Consider the following 14056-nt stretch of genomic DNA (forward strand, 5'->3'; position numbering starts at 1 on the left):
GATATAGAATCAGTATGGGTAGAGCTAAGAAATCATCATCGTCGGCTGTCCTTTGATTCGAGGATGGCATCTACTCCGGGTCATGAATTTCTGCCATGTGTCATTGTCTTACTGAATAGGAAGATTCTCGACCCACAGATCTTTGGGCACATGGGACAGGACATCCCATGATGTAGTGGGATCCGGAGTACAAGATTCGCTTCCTTTAATTTCCTTCTCTGCCAGCACTCTTTTTCATTGTTCAGGGGTTTGGACTCAAAGCATGATGCAGCTGAACGAGTTGTTGGCATTTTGAACAATTGGTAGAAAACGTCTCCTAGCCATTAATGTCAAATCTGCTGCACCTCAAGGAGTGCATCAGAGTGTTTTTGTAGAGTTTCCTTTGTCCTTCACTGGAACACTGGCCATTTGAGAGTTGTGAAAACAGCACCTAGTGGCAGAGATGCTTTTCAACCATCCATACATTGTCCAGTGCATCATAGTTGCTTTTGCAGGAGTTTTGCCTGAATACTTGTGGAGTTAGCTTCATTAAGGACACTAGCATTTGTTTGACAATCCTCCAATTAAATCTGGAGGATCTGACGGAGGCACAGGAATTTCTCTAGTGCTCATATGTGTCACTAGTACATAGTTCAGGTTTCACTGCAGTACAGGAGGGCGGTGATGACAACTGCTCTGTACACTAGGAAAGGAGCTCCCGATGGCAATGTTCAAGGGATCATTGGAGCACACAAGCCTCTGCACCACATCAAGGTGGTGATCCACGGAGGGAGCTTAGAAATAACAAAGTGCAGACAACATCAGTGGGAGTATTTATAGATTCCTTGACTGTAATAACAGAGTGTATGTCAGGGTATAAATCAGGAAATTAGAAGAGCATATAACAAAAGTAATGCAATTATCATGGGGGACTTCTATCTTCTTATAAACTGAGCAAATCAAATTGACAAAGTAGCTTGGAGGAAGAATTCATAGAATGTATTCAAGCCAGTTTTCTAGAACAATATGTCAAGGAATCAATCAGGCAACAGATTATTTTAGGTCTAGCCTTGCGCAATGAGTCTGGGTTAAACAGTATTCTTACAATAAAGATCCTCCAGAGAGGAGTGATCATAATATGTTAGAATTTTGTACTAATTTTGAAAGTGCTGTAGCTAATTCTGATGTCCACGAAATTGATAAAGAGGAAGAAAATCAAATAAGAGAGTATAATACCAAGATATGTAAAAGCAAGTTGTAAGAGCTTTTCTAAGTACGTAAAAATGAAGAGATTAGCAAAAGTATATGCAGGTCTTTTAGAAGCAGAGACAGAAAATATAATAATGGAATAAGAAAATGGCAGAGATGTTAAACAAATATTTTCTGTCTGTTTCACAGTAGAAATCACAAAGAACACACCAGAAATTTTGGGACACCTAGGGTCTAATAAGAGTGAGGAACTTTAAGTATTTAACATTAAACTATTGTAGAAGTGAATGGGGCTAAAAGATAACTAATTCCCTAGACTTGATGACTTACCTCTTAGGGCTTTAAGAAATGACTACAGAGATATTGGGTGCACAGTTTTGTTCTTCCAAAATTTCTTAGATTCTGGAAAGTTTTCCATGGGTTGGAAGGAGGCAAATGTACCTTTATTATTCAGGACAGAATGGAGAAAGGAAACAAGAAGCAATAGGCTAGTTAACCTGACATCAGTAGTAAGGAAAATGCTAGATTCTATTGACAAGAGCGTGGTTAGTAGGGCACTCGGAAAATCACAATATGATTAGGCATAGCCAGCAGGGTTTTATGAAAGGGAAATTGTGTTTGATATGGCTATTAGTTTTTTGAGGGTGTAACTTTCAGGTTGGATAACAGGGAAACAGTGGATTTAGACTTTCAGAAGGCATTTGATAAGATGCTGCAAAGAAGGTTGTTGCATAAGATTTCGGGCTCGTGGGGCAGTAGGCATTTTCTGAGTGGCAGAGTGTGGAGTGCTGCAAGGATCAGTGCCTTGGGCCTCAAGTATTTAGAATTCATATAATTGACTTTTATGAGGATACCGAGTGTAATATATCCAAGTTTGCTGACAAATCAATGCTAGGTGAAAAAATACACTTAGAAGGAAATAGAGGTTGCAAAGGGATTATTGCCTACTTAAGTGATTGGGAAAGAAGGTGGCAGATGGAGTATCATGTGCAGAAGTTTGAAATTATCCACTTTGGTAGGAAGGATAGAAAACCAGGATTTTTTAACAAGGTGAGAGACCAGGAATTGCCACGATTCAAAGGGATTTGGGTGCGCTTGAAGACAAATCACAGAAAGTTAATAAGCAGTTATAGCAAGCAATCAAAAGACAAACCATAGTTATTGTAAAGGGAAAAATAAAAATACCTGGAAAAACTCAGCAGGTCTGGCAGCATCTGCGGAGTGGAACACAGTTAACGTTTCGAGTCCGTATGACTCTTCAACAGAATTAAGTAAAAATAGAAAAGAGGTGAAATATAAGCTGGTTTAAGGGGTGGGGGGGGTCAGGTAGAGCTGGATAGAAGGCCAGTGATAGATGGAGATAGCCAAAAGATGTCATAGACAAAAGGACAAAGAGGTGTTGAAGGTGGTGATATTATCTAAGGAATGTGCTAATTAAAGGTAGAAAGCTGGACAAGCAAGGTACAGATAGCCCTAGTGGGGGTGGGGTGGGGTGAAGGGAAGGGATCAAAATAGACTAAAAGGTAGAGATAAAACAATGGATGGAAATACATTTAAAAATAATGGAAATAGGTGGGAAAAGAAAAATCTATATAAATTATTGGAAAAAAAAGGGGGATCGGAAAGGGGATGGAGATGGAGGAGAGAGTTCATGATGTAAAATTGTTGAACGCAATATTCAGTCCGGAAGGCTGTAAAGTGCCTAGTCGGAAGATGAGGTGCTGTTCCTCCAGTTTGCGTTGTTTTATCTCTACCTTTTAGCCTATTTCGATCCCTTCCCTCCACCCCACCCCACCCCCACTAGGGCTATCTGTACCTTGCTTGTCCTGCTTTCTACCTTTAATTAGCACATTCCTTAGATAATATCACCGCCTTCAACACCTCTTTGTCCTTTTGTCTGTGACATCTTTTGGCTATCTCCACCTATCACTGGCCCTCTATCCAGCTCTACCTGTCCCACCCCCCCTTAAACCAGCTTATATTTCACCTCTTTTCTATTTTTACTTAATTCTGTTGAAGAGTCATACGGACTCGAAACGTTAACTGTGTTCCACTCTGCAGATACTGTCAGACCTGCTGAGTTTTTCCAGGTATTTTTATTTTTGTTTTGGATTTCCAGCATCCGCAGTTTTTTGCTTTTATTTTATTGTCAAGGGGTTGCCATGTAAGAGTAAGGATGTCTTGCTTCAGTGATATAAAGCTTTGGTGAGCTGCAGTACAGTGTACAGTTTTGGTTTCCTTACCTAAGAAAGGATATAGTTAGCTTGCAGATGGAGGTTCACTAGATTGATTTCTCGGACAGGTTAGCCCTCTCAATGCCAATAGGAGAAATTGAGCAGAATGTGCCCATGGTCACCTGTCCTAACATCTCTGTGACGAGATGTCAAATTTTGTTTAATAACCCCCTTGTTAAGTGCCTTGGTACATTTTACATTTTAACATTTACCATGGGCAGAATTTTGCTTCAGCGGGAATTTACTTTCCCACTGTCGTCAATGGGATTTATAACGGCCCCATCCCCACCGAAACGGGGCCATAAAATTCTGCCCCACGTTAAAGGCTGTATATAAATACAAATTCTTATTGTTGTTTTTGTGTCCCTTTTGCCATCCATTTGTAGATTTTATTGACCAGTTTAGGGAAAAGAATATAATCAGCCAAAAGGTGTTTCTTCCATGAAGGTGCCATCCTGTGTTTAGTAAATATTAAAGTTCATGAAGTCTGATGATCAAACCAGAGAATTCCCTGCAACTGAAATTCTAGATAGATCAATGTGAGCAAAAGAAACATATTCCAGTTATCCATTCCTCTGTGTCCACCTGCCTTCTTCATAATCATTAACTGCTTGCTGTCCTCTTTTCATTGTCTTCCACCAGTTTCTATTCTATGTCTCCTATTTTCTTTTCCTCCCATTTCACTACATGCCCCCTAAAATTAGCGAATGAAAGGCCATGTTGACTGCAAAGAGGAAACTGATCTTTTGTGCATGAAGTACTGATAGAAGATCTGTTCTCAGGAAGTTCTTTGCCAAAAGCAATACATTGTGCACTTTACCTCAAAAGCCTTTGTTTTAAAATAGCATCTCAAATTGGTGGTACAAGGAACTTTGGGTCATAAAGTTTTAATTTTATATTGTGTAAATATCAGCATGCAAACTCTTTAAAAGGATGATATGAAATCCTTTTGTTCAATATTTAAAATTTTGTTTCAAAATTGTAGAGAAAGAAATTTTAAAAGATTACATAGGGCATTTGTTTTCTGATATTTTCACATATTCATTCCAATGCCAAATTGATAAAATGTATGCGCAGCATCACACCAGTTTTAGAGACACAGTGCAGATCTCTTGATAATTCAGATGCCAGTGCTGGATTGTGAAGCTCCAAACGGTATTGCGGGATGGGAGAGACATTACAAAAATCCCTAAAAATGCAATGTCGGGGGTCATTTTAATCCCCAAGGATGTGTGAGTTGTGTACAGCTGTGAAGTAAAATGGTTACAAAATCTCAAATGTGTGTAGTGGGGTGTGGGCAACAAGATCGTTATTAGGAGGTGGTTCAGTCAGTTAAAGCTTTAAAGGAGCTTGTGTACCTCCATTTTCACAAATTTTTAATTTTAACCCAGGGAGGCCTGATTTCCCAGGACTCTGGGATCACAGCAGATAAGAGACTGGAAGGGCCAGATCCATGAGGTAAAATCATTTAATAACACTCCTTGTGAGCCAGGAGGAGTAGGAGTGTTCCTCACAGATCCCAAGGAAATCCTGCTCTTATCACCCCCACCCTGACCCCCCACTCCCACTTCTCCCCCCACCCCTCCCCCTCCTCCCCACCCCCCCACCATAACCTCAAGCTGTCTCCATGGCTCCAAGTAAATATCAGAAATCTCTTGGCTTTTCTTTTTTAAATGCTGCACACATTCCACACTTCTTTCAAGCCAAAAACAGCTTGCATTTATATAGCATCTTTAACATAGAAGTGTTTCAGAGGCATAATAAAATAATCAGGAACCTGTATACACTGGTACAGGTGAGAGTAACTTATTTGTATCTTTTCCCCCACTCAGTTCCCAGCACTCCTGGAAGTATCAGTGTGACCAACTTCAGCACCAATTCCATCTCATTGAACTGGGGAGCACCTACAGACATGGATGATGGACACTATGCTTTCAATGTTACCTACCACGATGGTTCTACTACTGAATATATGACGGAAAATACAACTGCCACCACAATTTCAAATCTTACTTCCGGAACTGATTATACCATTTCTGTGGCCACCATTGGACCTGGTAATTTGCAGAGTGCCTTTGTGTCAACAACTCACTTCACCAGTAAGTGTAATTTCCAAAAGGAGTTTAAAATGGATAACTAACTTTCTTCCTTTCACCTTTCTTATGTGCATCCACACCAGCCTCAGCATGAAATCAGATAACCACCTCCTCTCACTGCATATATTGTTGTAAAGCTGACTTCTGAGAGCTGGCTCCAAATTCCAGAACTGACTTTCTCTGCAAAGTGCCCAGGATTCTCTCATCACTTACTCTCATGGCTAAAATCAGTCATTTAACAAATAAGCAATGCCAAATGAACCCAGCACTACCACTCACTGACAATGCTTTGGTACACTGGACTGTTTTCGTGATTATAATTTTTCACTTTTGTCAAAGCATTGTAGCTCTAATGTTTTCATATTGTTTGGTTCTTAATATGATTATAAATTGGGAGTTCCTTTGTTTCTCTGCATCCATCCTGGGAAAGTCAGTGCAGGTGTAAGGTGTTAAAAGCTAAAAACTGCAGGTGCTGGAAATCCAAAACAAAAAGGTGTAAGATGTTGCTTGTCTCTGGCAAAACAAGTCAGTGCTTTGCAGTTTTTTTATCACCTAGATGTCACACATATGAAAAGTTACTGCATCAACGGTTAAGTGAGTGCAAGCGTTGAGTTTTGTTCCGCCAAACAAAACTTCCAACTTGGTCTGGTGTTTGCTCTGTTGTCTGCTTACTTAGTCACTTATTGTCAAGCACATCTCTACTGCATATTAATACTTCCTACTGAGTTGTGAAACCTTGTTCTGTTCAAGACCTCTAACTAGGTTTCTATCATGCCCATAGCATGTCACCATGAAGGCCACTGATCACTGTCCCAGATCACTGACCCTCCTCATTTGACCATCTGGTAACCATTCCATCAATTGTCTCTCTTCTAAATCGCCCATCACCTACAGCTGTCTCATGATTTCATTTTTGTCTTTCAATAAAAAAACCTTAAATAACTTCTATAATAACTCCACCTGTCACCCCTGAGATACCCCACAGGTCCAATTCTGCTTCCATCTCTCTCCATTTAAATGCTACAAGGCTATTGCTATGTCTGCAGCTGCCTGTCCAACACTAAAGTCTGGATCTATAAGAGAGTTAGTGTGTCTGTCTCTGGCAAAACTTGTTTTCACCTGCAAATCATTGTTCATTTCCGTTCCATTTCTTCCCTCCAGTTTCAAAACAACAATGTTGATTCATCCAACGTTGTCCTTGCTGCCATCCCTGCTTCCACCCTCCACAAACTATTATTTATCTAGTATAGCACAGACCAGTTTTTCACCCACACAAAGGCCACAATCCCCTCAACCCTCATTTTCGTCTGTCCCACTAGTTTCCGATACACCTGTAAATTGATTATAAAATCTTCGCATTTAAATTGCTTCATGGATTTGCCCAAGCCCTACAAAAGGGAACTTTAGGTGCATGTCCTCGCATGCACTTTCCACGCCTCCAGCACTAACTTCCTCTTTGTTCTCTGCTCCAACATTGATAGCTGCTTCAACAACTATACTCCATCCTTCAACCCCTCCATTTTGCAACCTCTCTGCCTGCCTTCAAAATGCCTTTCTCTGACTTCTTTCTCCCCCTCCTAACCTCTCTCTTTCTTTTCTCTTTCTTGTGCACAACCCACTCTTGTTGTTCTTCTTTTTGTAAAGTATTCAGAGTTGTCTCTGTAAATGGGGAAAGATTTAAAGTTGAACCAAATTTCCCTTTTGTTGGAGAAAAGGTCCATGTGAAATTGGTAGGAATTCATCTTAAGTTTATAAACACTTCCTTGAAAGATCTTACCCAGAATGACACAATTCATTCCTTGGACCTGTGTAACTGTCTGCCTCTGATTTCAGAGGTGTTATCCAGTTCTCTAACTCACTTTTACTACATTCACGTGTTAGAAATTTCCAATGAACTAGTTTTGCAATATGAGAAAGTGACCAAACCCTAGGGAGAGGTCCAAATATCTGACACCTCTGGTGAGTTGATTTATGAAAAAGAGACAGGCCTCTTCAGAGAAGATTACTAAAGGTAAAACTCCACAGCTTGTGGGGAAAGCCAGACTTATGGGTTTCTTGCTTGCTACTGAACTCCCATGCTCCCACCATGTCTGCAAGGAAAAACATCTCTTCTGCTTGTCTCGGTAAGGATTCTTCAATCTAATTGGTTAAGGAAATATACAGTTGCTGGCTGTTTCCACAGATCCCCAGTAGAGGGTCCAATGCTACTTTGAATTTCTGATTACTGCAACTTTCAAAGGGCAAAGGGCAAAATTTAATGGGCCTCCCAGGAGCAGATTGGGTGGCAGTGGTGAGAAGAGCTATGAGCGAAGCTAGGGGTGGTGTGCTCTTCACCTTCCCTGTCAGCAGGAGGAAAGGGAGAGGGTGCCTTCCTGCCCAAAAGCCAATTGAGGCCCTTAAGTGGTCAATTAATTGGGGTGTGCACCATCCTGATTGGACAGACTGTGGCCTAATGAGGGCCCCACACCCAGCAGCAAGGTCCACCCTTCCAGAAACACTCTTCTCCCCTGTCCTCACCAAGCACTCTCCCTCCTTCCTGACCAGGGCCTGCCTGACAAGCCCTGGTGACCCAACTCCATATATTTAAGAACGAGGGCAATGTCCTTGCTGTTTGTCTGAGCCAGGTGCAGCCCCAGCAGTGGCCACCGGTATCAGTGTCGATGCCAGATCTAAAGTACTGCCAGCACTCCAATTGGCAGTGTCCCTTTGAGGGATGGGAGCCCCTGCGCCAGGCAACTAATTTCCAGATTGTCTCAGAATCTGGCTGTACCTCACAGAAACAGCCAAGGTGGGGTAGCTCCTGGATTTCTGGCCTGCCTTTGGACCACCGCTGTCCTGACAAAATACAGCCAGATGTTTGTGGGTAAATTACATTTGTAATCCTGAGATCCTGAGCTGGCTGCAGCCTTTTTAATACCCTCAACATATCTGTTTAATTGTTTTCCTCAACAGAGCCAAACCCTATTAGGAACCTACAAGTAGTACAGATTGACACAACCAGCATAACCCTGAGTTGGATAAGACCAGACCAGTATAAAGTTGAGTATCAGTATAGGGTGCTGACAGACGGAAGCCCAGCACCCATAGGTAGTAGTGGAAATCAAACCGTAAGAAATGAAAATGTTTCCGTGACGGAACTGACACCTGGAACCAACTACACATTTTCTATTATCACTCTGGCAGAGGATGGCACTGAAGCAGATCCAGTTGTTGTAGCCAATTATACAGGTAACCCACTATTGGACATGAGAATTAAATTATCTGCATGAAATTGTTAATTTATTTTGTGAAATAGGTTTTCATACTCATCCCCAGGTCACATTATAATACAGATGGTGCTGCTGTTAAGCCACACACTATCAGGATCCCAGGTTCAATCCCTGGCGTGTGATAAGTTAGTTGATTTCATCCAAAACAGTGTATGGAAGTGTTAACACTTCACCTTGGTGTTTTTGCAGGAGAAAGGAGAAACCAGAAGAAATTTCTGCTTTTGACTGCTCTCCAGTGACCTCTGCTGTAGATTTTGTGTAGACAGCTGATGAGGGTAGTCAGGTTTGCCTACAGTCAAACTGTGAATGTTCACATAATGGGAAGGTTAATGATGAACGGACAATGGAGTAATTGAGAGCTTCTGCTATCTTTAGAACCATATCCCAAAATGAATTATTGGCATCAAAACGGGGTTTAGGGAAATCCATACTAGTGACTTTGAAAGAGGCTATGATTTTGCCCCCACAACTGCCCAACGACTTTCTTTCCTCGTATGAGGCACTTCATAAAGATTTAATGCAAGGAGAGAAATACAAATGCAGAAATGATGGAGAGTTTGATCAATGGCCCAGGTATAATACAGATCACATCATTGACAAAGGCTTAGAACTAGGTCACTGTAACTTTCAACAATCAGTGCCTAACTTTTAAAAAAAACTTTTGGGATCAGAATGGGGTGAAGTACATGGAAGGTCCCAGAATGTTGAGAGGTTAATCTCAGTTAGGCACTTGTGGAAATGCTTGGTGATTGTCAGTCACGTTAGCAAGTGTCCAAAAGCGAAGAAGGGAAAATGGTAGAGACAGTCGCACATACCACTGTTGTGTACCCCAAGCATCAACCAGGACTTGTAATCTGGAAGCAGGACACATGTGGTCACCTGGGGAGGCCTGAAATGGGGAGAGAAAACAACTCTAAATTGCATCCAGTCATGGAGGTCACCATTTAGAGGTGAACTTTGTTTGTTAAATATGAATGCATATAATTGGAATTCCTTCCCTTACAATTGTGGAAAAAAATACCATTTTGAAGAGGCTGATAGGATTGGAGGATTGGTACTGTGCACTAGACCCTACCTCATGTGTTCCATGTATCCTGAAGGTCAACAGCAGCAAAATCTACATAAAGCTCAAAATCTCTTTATTTAGCTGCACTATAGCTCCTGTCGTGCCTTCGACCACCACACACAACTGACCTTAAATGGCTTCAACTGTCTCTAATTTGCAATCTCACTGAGTCATGAGAAGACTGGAAGGGAAATGGGGATATTGGTGCATTGGAGGGCATACTTGTGATTAGGCTGGTCAAATTGTTGGGATGGATAAGAGGGCCATTTACTCTGCATTTAACCCATGCTATCTTTGTCTTGAGAATGGAGCAGTGAAGATGGGAGCTCTGTTTAGCAGTTAGTGTCTCCGTTCTGGTACAGTATAATTTAAGCGTAGACACTTGGTAACTGAAATAGGAAAGATCCCATTCCCCAGTGTTAATTTTTTATTGTATAATTTAAGGATAAATGTCTACAGGTAGGGGGAGCTCATTAGAATGATGAAAGAAAAACTTGAAAGATAAATATTTCTCCAAGCATCCCTCGTGCATGTTGAAATGCACGTTGTGAAGTTCCACTTCGTTGGCTCCTAAAATAGTTGGGTAGGAAAATCACAGGCTCAGGATGTGCCATTTTCTGATATATATCATGAGTATCAAAGTTGAAAATCCCCAAATGTTCTCTTTCTGTTATCCTGGCATGTTATTGGGAGATTGCTTAGATCTCAAAAATTTGAACAGTTGGGATTTTCTCATGCAAAATAACCTATAGGTTAGTGGGTAGTGGGCAGATTTGAGCTTACATGATAAGAGGAGATGAACAAACAAGAGCAAAACAGCTCTTTCTCATTTCTATACCCAGAACCTAATGATATTGTCATTGGTGAGATGGAACCAGAATACCCATCATCATGTCATCATCATGCCATGTCCCATGGTCATGCGCTAATGTTATTTTATTTCTAAATAGAACCTGTGAAAATACCAAACGAAAACATCTTTCTGAGCAATGAGAACACAACTGATTCACTGACCGTTTCCTGGATCCGTCCACCAGGAGGTGTTGAGAGCTTCACCATTGACATTGAAGATTTTCAAAATCCAACAGCGTTCACGAACAGCACCACTGTATCATCATCAACAAATACAGTACGGTTCAGCAGCCTGCGCCCTGGAAGATTGTATCGTGTAAAGGTGACAACAATAAGTGGGCCCCAATCCATAACTTCAGATCCTGTGACACAGGCCACAAGTAAGTACAGAGCATATTATAATTGTTATATATTAGTATCAACATTTTCTTTCCAAATTTATGAGGAATCAAACTGCAACTGACCTAATTCCTCAGAACTTAACTATATTCTTTCTCACCTAATCCAGTCTTTACCCACCTAGATTCACAATTTTTCTGATTCCCTCTGCCACTTTGACAAAATTTCATTCTCCTCCCCCAAAAGTCACCTCTTGGACGTTGACCAGAAATTCTGCTTTCTTAAACTGTGACCTAACTGCTGCCCTCCAATTGGCTGAACGTTTGTTCATCCTGAACTACTTCTCTTCTAACTATACTTCCTTCATTCAGATAAAAGGTGGTACTATGGGAGCATGAATGTGCCTCAGATTTGTTTTTTTATAGGATATGTGGGACAATTCTTCTAATTCGATGAATGCTCCGTCCTGGATTTCAGCCTCTGTAGTGGTGTTAATTGTGCTGTGTTGTTTCCTCCAACTGTTCTATCCTTGGTTCTTTATTGTGCAACTGGAGCAGATGCAACATCTGCCCATTCACTTTTATTACTCTATTATCCAAGCTCCTAAATAGTATAAAAGCAAAAAACTGCGGATGCTGGAAATCCAAAACAAAAAGAAAAATACCTGGAAAAACTCAGCAGGTCTGGCAGCATCTGTGGAGAGGAACACAGTTAACGTTTCGAGTCCAAATGACCCTTCAACAGAACTGTCAACCATTATTGTAAGACTTCTCTGTCACTTTATTGACAAATTTGGTGCTGGCCTCATATTCTAATACCAGTCCTAAGTCTTGGCCAGCTCAAGTAATGCTTCAAATAAGCATTTCCAAGTCAAAGAACATCAAGTTGAGAAATATCTGAAAAACCTTTAGAAAACTGTATGCATTGGTACAGGTGGAATAATATTTTTGTATCTTTTTCCCCATTCAGTTCCCAGCATTCCTGGAAGAATAAATGTGACCGCCTTCAGCACCAATTCTATCTCATTAAACTGGGGACCACCTGCAGACATGGATTTTGGAAACTATACCTTCAATGTTACCTACAATGATGGTTCTGTTACTGAGTCTATGACGGCAAATATAAACTCCACCACAATTTCAAATCTTACTTCTGGAACTAATTATACCATTTCTGTGGCCACCGTTGGACTTGGACAATTGCAGAGTGCCTTTGTGTCGAAATTTCAGTTCACCAGTAAGTGTAACGAGGAGTGTGATAATTGGTATTGACAAATAGGGCTGGGTTTTCAGTTGTCTGTAGAGGCAGGATCCGTATGAGTGTGCTTTGAAAGTAGCGTTTCCTGATGCCATGTCAGTCTATGGACCCCTCAGAAACGTGCTGGAATTTTCAAAGTGAAGGAAGAGTGGGCGGAGTTGCCAACCTACACGCCTCCAATTATCTCCCTGTTAAGCTCCTGGAAGAGCTTGTTTATGGGCTGGACAGGGCTCGGAAAAGGTTTTCAAAGCTGAGAAGAAGAGCGAACAGGCTAGGACCTGGTCATGCAGAGCCATATGTATTGTTGCTTCTGTTTTTAAAGTTTTAAAAAGAAAGGGAAGTTCCCACTGAGGTGCTCAATCAATCACATAAATTTGCCATCACTTGAGCAGAGCAGATCAAGAATATGATTGACCATTTGGACACTTGTATGCACCATGAAGCTGCTGGCCCTCTGCTTTCCTCCCGCTCCATTCTGCAAGGCAACAGTAAGGCCAGTCATGCTGCCACTGCCTTTCAGATTTGCCCTCCAGAGCCAGTTTCTAACTCCAGGCAGTGCCCGGCACCACTGATTAGGTGGTGAGCTTGCCTCTGACCCTGTTAGCACCTTTGTATATAAAAGATAGTCAGCGGCACAGGTGTGGGATCATGACCCAGAGGTGATCCAACCCGAATTGAAAATCAAGCGCAGAGAGTCTTAAAAAGCAGGAGCACTTTGCCATGTAATATAATTGCCTTTGTAAGAAAACAGGGAGGAATTTTCTCAATGGAAAGCTTTTGAGTATTCAAGTAAATGTGTTTCGAAGTTGGAGAAAAATCATAACTCTCTTCTTCGTTTTATGGGCCTTGACTTCCAAGCTCCCCAGTTTCAGACTGGGGGGTTGGGGAGCACTCAAAAGATGTGCCGGGGAATCCACATCAAAGGTTCCCAGATTTACACTGCAATTGCCGAGAAGTGCAAACTTCCCCTGGGCAATTGCCCTGCACTGGGAACCATCCAAAAATGCATTTAAATCACAAACTTAGGATGATTCTGACAGCGTTACCGCTTCTAACTCCTGGGTAACTATTGCACAAACCCAGACCGACCCCCAAGAGACACCCCTGTCCCCTGACCTCCCCCATCCCCACACCTCAGCAGGCCCAACACCCTGCCCTCGCAGGCCTGACCTGACCCGAGGCACAACATCTCCCTCCCCAACCCACCAAGCCTCTCCCCCCAACAGCCTCCCTGAGATCCGACACCTCCCATCCCCTGAAGGCCCGAGACAACACCCTCCCCCCTCTTCCTCCACCACAGCGGCCCTGACACCCTCTCTCCGAAGCCCGACCCGACACCCCCTCCGTCCCACCCTGACCTCTGACACACCCACCCACCAAACCCTATGCACTTATCTTAGACACTTACCCTCTCCCTGGCCTGTCAAGGACCTTTAAATTTCAATGGACCTTTAAACTTACCTGGTTTACGGTAAAAAAAGGGGATGTGGCCACCTTCCTTTCAACTCTCCTGAAGTTCGACGCTGGGCCTCGAGGAAGCACTGCACTGCCTGGCTTTTGCCGGGTCTGATTCGGAAGGTCGAGGGAGATAGGATTGAAAAAAATTTGACATAAGTAATTGGGCATGGAGTGGCAATCCGACGCTGAATGCCACTCCGAGGAAGTTCAGGCCCAATAACTTGTTAAACCAAAAGTGGGTGCTGTGACCAATTTGAGAATGCCCTTGTAAGTTGTGCCATTTTTGATCAATGTTCA

The 14056-nt window shown here is 42.1% G+C and overlaps 1 protein-coding gene across 1 annotated transcript in view; it reads left to right on the plus strand.

Annotated features, from left to right (window-relative positions):
- Nucleotides 1–14056, plus strand: part of ptprja (protein tyrosine phosphatase receptor type Ja) — a 196500-nt gene that overhangs the window by 82714 nt on the left and 99730 nt on the right. Inside the window, exons 7-10 of the mRNA XM_078548955.1 lie at nt 5255–5521; nt 8471–8746; nt 10804–11085; nt 12014–12280. Coding sequence (XP_078405081.1) covers nt 5255–5521; nt 8471–8746; nt 10804–11085; nt 12014–12280 — 1092 coding nt within the window. The remainder of the gene's footprint in view (nt 1–5254; nt 5522–8470; nt 8747–10803; nt 11086–12013; nt 12281–14056) is intronic.

The sequence above is a fragment of the Cetorhinus maximus genome, chromosome 9 (assembly GCF_964194155.1).
Source record: "Cetorhinus maximus chromosome 9, sCetMax3.hap1.1, whole genome shotgun sequence".
Lineage (NCBI taxonomy): Eukaryota > Metazoa > Chordata > Chondrichthyes > Lamniformes > Cetorhinidae > Cetorhinus > Cetorhinus maximus.